Source organism: Notothenia coriiceps, unplaced genomic scaffold (genome assembly GCF_000735185.1).
Source record: "Notothenia coriiceps isolate Sejong01 unplaced genomic scaffold, NC01 NC01_scaffold00018930, whole genome shotgun sequence".
Taxonomy (NCBI): domain Eukaryota; kingdom Metazoa; phylum Chordata; class Actinopteri; order Perciformes; family Nototheniidae; genus Notothenia; species Notothenia coriiceps.
In genome coordinates, this window is record NW_011351631.1 from 1171 (window position 1) to 2932 (window position 1762).

At 44.3% G+C, this 1762-nt stretch overlaps 1 protein-coding gene across 1 annotated transcript; it reads right to left on the minus strand.

Annotated features, from left to right (window-relative positions):
• Positions 1–587: 587 nt before the first annotated feature.
• Positions 588–1545, minus strand: LOC104951316 (vascular endothelial growth factor receptor 1-like). The gene is made up of 4 exons (XM_010777948.1): positions 1441–1545; positions 1232–1329; positions 935–1004; positions 588–844 (listed from the first exon to the last, which is right to left on the minus strand). Exons 1-4 carry the CDS (start codon positions 1534–1536, stop codon positions 749–751), a joined length of 360 nt encoding a protein of 119 aa, XP_010776250.1. The 5' UTR covers positions 1537–1545; the 3' UTR covers positions 588–748.
• Between the last annotated feature and the right edge of the window lie 217 nt (positions 1546–1762).

The following is a 1762-nucleotide window of genomic DNA, read 5'->3' on the forward strand; positions in this document are numbered from 1 at the left end:
GGGCCATACCTATACAAAACATGTCTGTGAAGTTTTTTGCTTCAAATCCCAAACAGTTCACCCATGCCTCATACTGCTTAAACCCCTCTTTTGCAGCCCTGTTAGAGAAACACGGATTTTGGGTCCTTACCTTGAAAAAAAAGAAAGAAGAGGAGGCGGAGCTAATGCCTGATCAGAATTCTACCGGAGATAAATTCTGCTGTGATAAAACGCCATCCTGTTCTAAACCACATCAAGGATTATTTCTGAAACAGTATGGAGCTCAAATGCTTTTTCTCTTGCGGGTTTATCACAAGGTGAGTTCCTTTTTTTATTTCCTGCTTTTTAAACACATGTGCTCTCCAGTACAGGTTAGCGAGTGTTAGCGAGGCTTGCTAATGTAAACAAAGACGAGATTACGTCCAAAACACGTCAGGCATTGTTTCTGATAGCAACTTTCTGTGGGTCCGCTGCCGATTTGACGTCAGATCGGCAGCAAATCTGTATCCGCTCGTTGTACCCCCGGTTTTAAAAGATTTGGGTACGGAGGAAAAGAGAGAGGGTTTTATTTTCTGACGCTGCGTGAGTTCCCCGACGCACCGGGGACACATATTTATAAAAGACATCACAAAGTGCATTTTGCATGATAGGTCCCCTTTAACTGTTTTCTTCACATCACAAGTATATTTTTTGATTGTTTGCAACCTCACTGTGTGTTCTTGTGACAGACGACATAACGTTAAATGGCGAGTCACTGAGAGATTACAGATTACCTGCTAAATTTCTCGCCCTTGGTGCATTTATTCCACGTCACGTGCTTCAGCTCTTCGGACGGCAGGACCATGCCGCTGTCACTCTGCTCATCCTGAAGCACAGATTGCAAACATACAAATAGTCAGAGAGTTACTGTTTCTTTTGTGTGTATATTCAAGCAGAAGTGAAGACGTTTTCTTACATTCAGGCTGTCTGGCTCCGCGCAGGGAAGTTCCTCAAATGTCTGAAGTGTGGCCATACCCCTCATGTAACTGGAGGAAAAGATTTGGATTCAAAACATTGCATTTTTTCTTCTTTCTCAACCTGTTTCCTGTTGTTTCTGAATTGAGTTTCAGTTACCTTTCACAGCTCTCATCTCTTTCACATCCATCTTGTTCATGCTGCCTTTTCTCATATTCATTACACCACCACAGCTCAGACCTACATGCTGTATATCAAATAGTGTAATGTTTTTATTTCCTCTCTAAGGAGTCCTTACCTCAGGTTTGTGACTGCAAGCGGGTTTTCTTTGCATGTCACGCTGCGACCAGTATCTCCAGCCATAAAAGACCCTAGAGGAATGTAATCCTTCCCTTCCTGTAAAAGAGATGAATTTGTATGTCTTTTTGTAAGCTTATCAATGTTATTGGTTGGCTAAGAGATACATCATAAGCCTGAAGAATCTAGATCAAAAGAAGAAAGCCTGACCTGCTGAACGCGGGCTTGCAGCAGGTCTCCCAGGGTCTCCACCAGGTTAGTGAAGGTGGGTCGGTCTGAGGGTCCGGCCTCCCAACAAGCCAGCATTGTGCTGTAGCTGCACACACACACAAACACACAGATGGGGTGTTAACATTTTACACAAACTGCCTGGGTCACAATATGAGCCACGACATAAAGCTTTAAATCAGGGGTGTCCAAACTTGCTAGTGGAGCCTCGCAGCGGCCAAACTGTGGCGATAGGAGCGTTTAGAGCGAAGCGAATATTCACATCGCGTCCGGTGTGAACGTAGCATTACACTGTAGGTGCGCC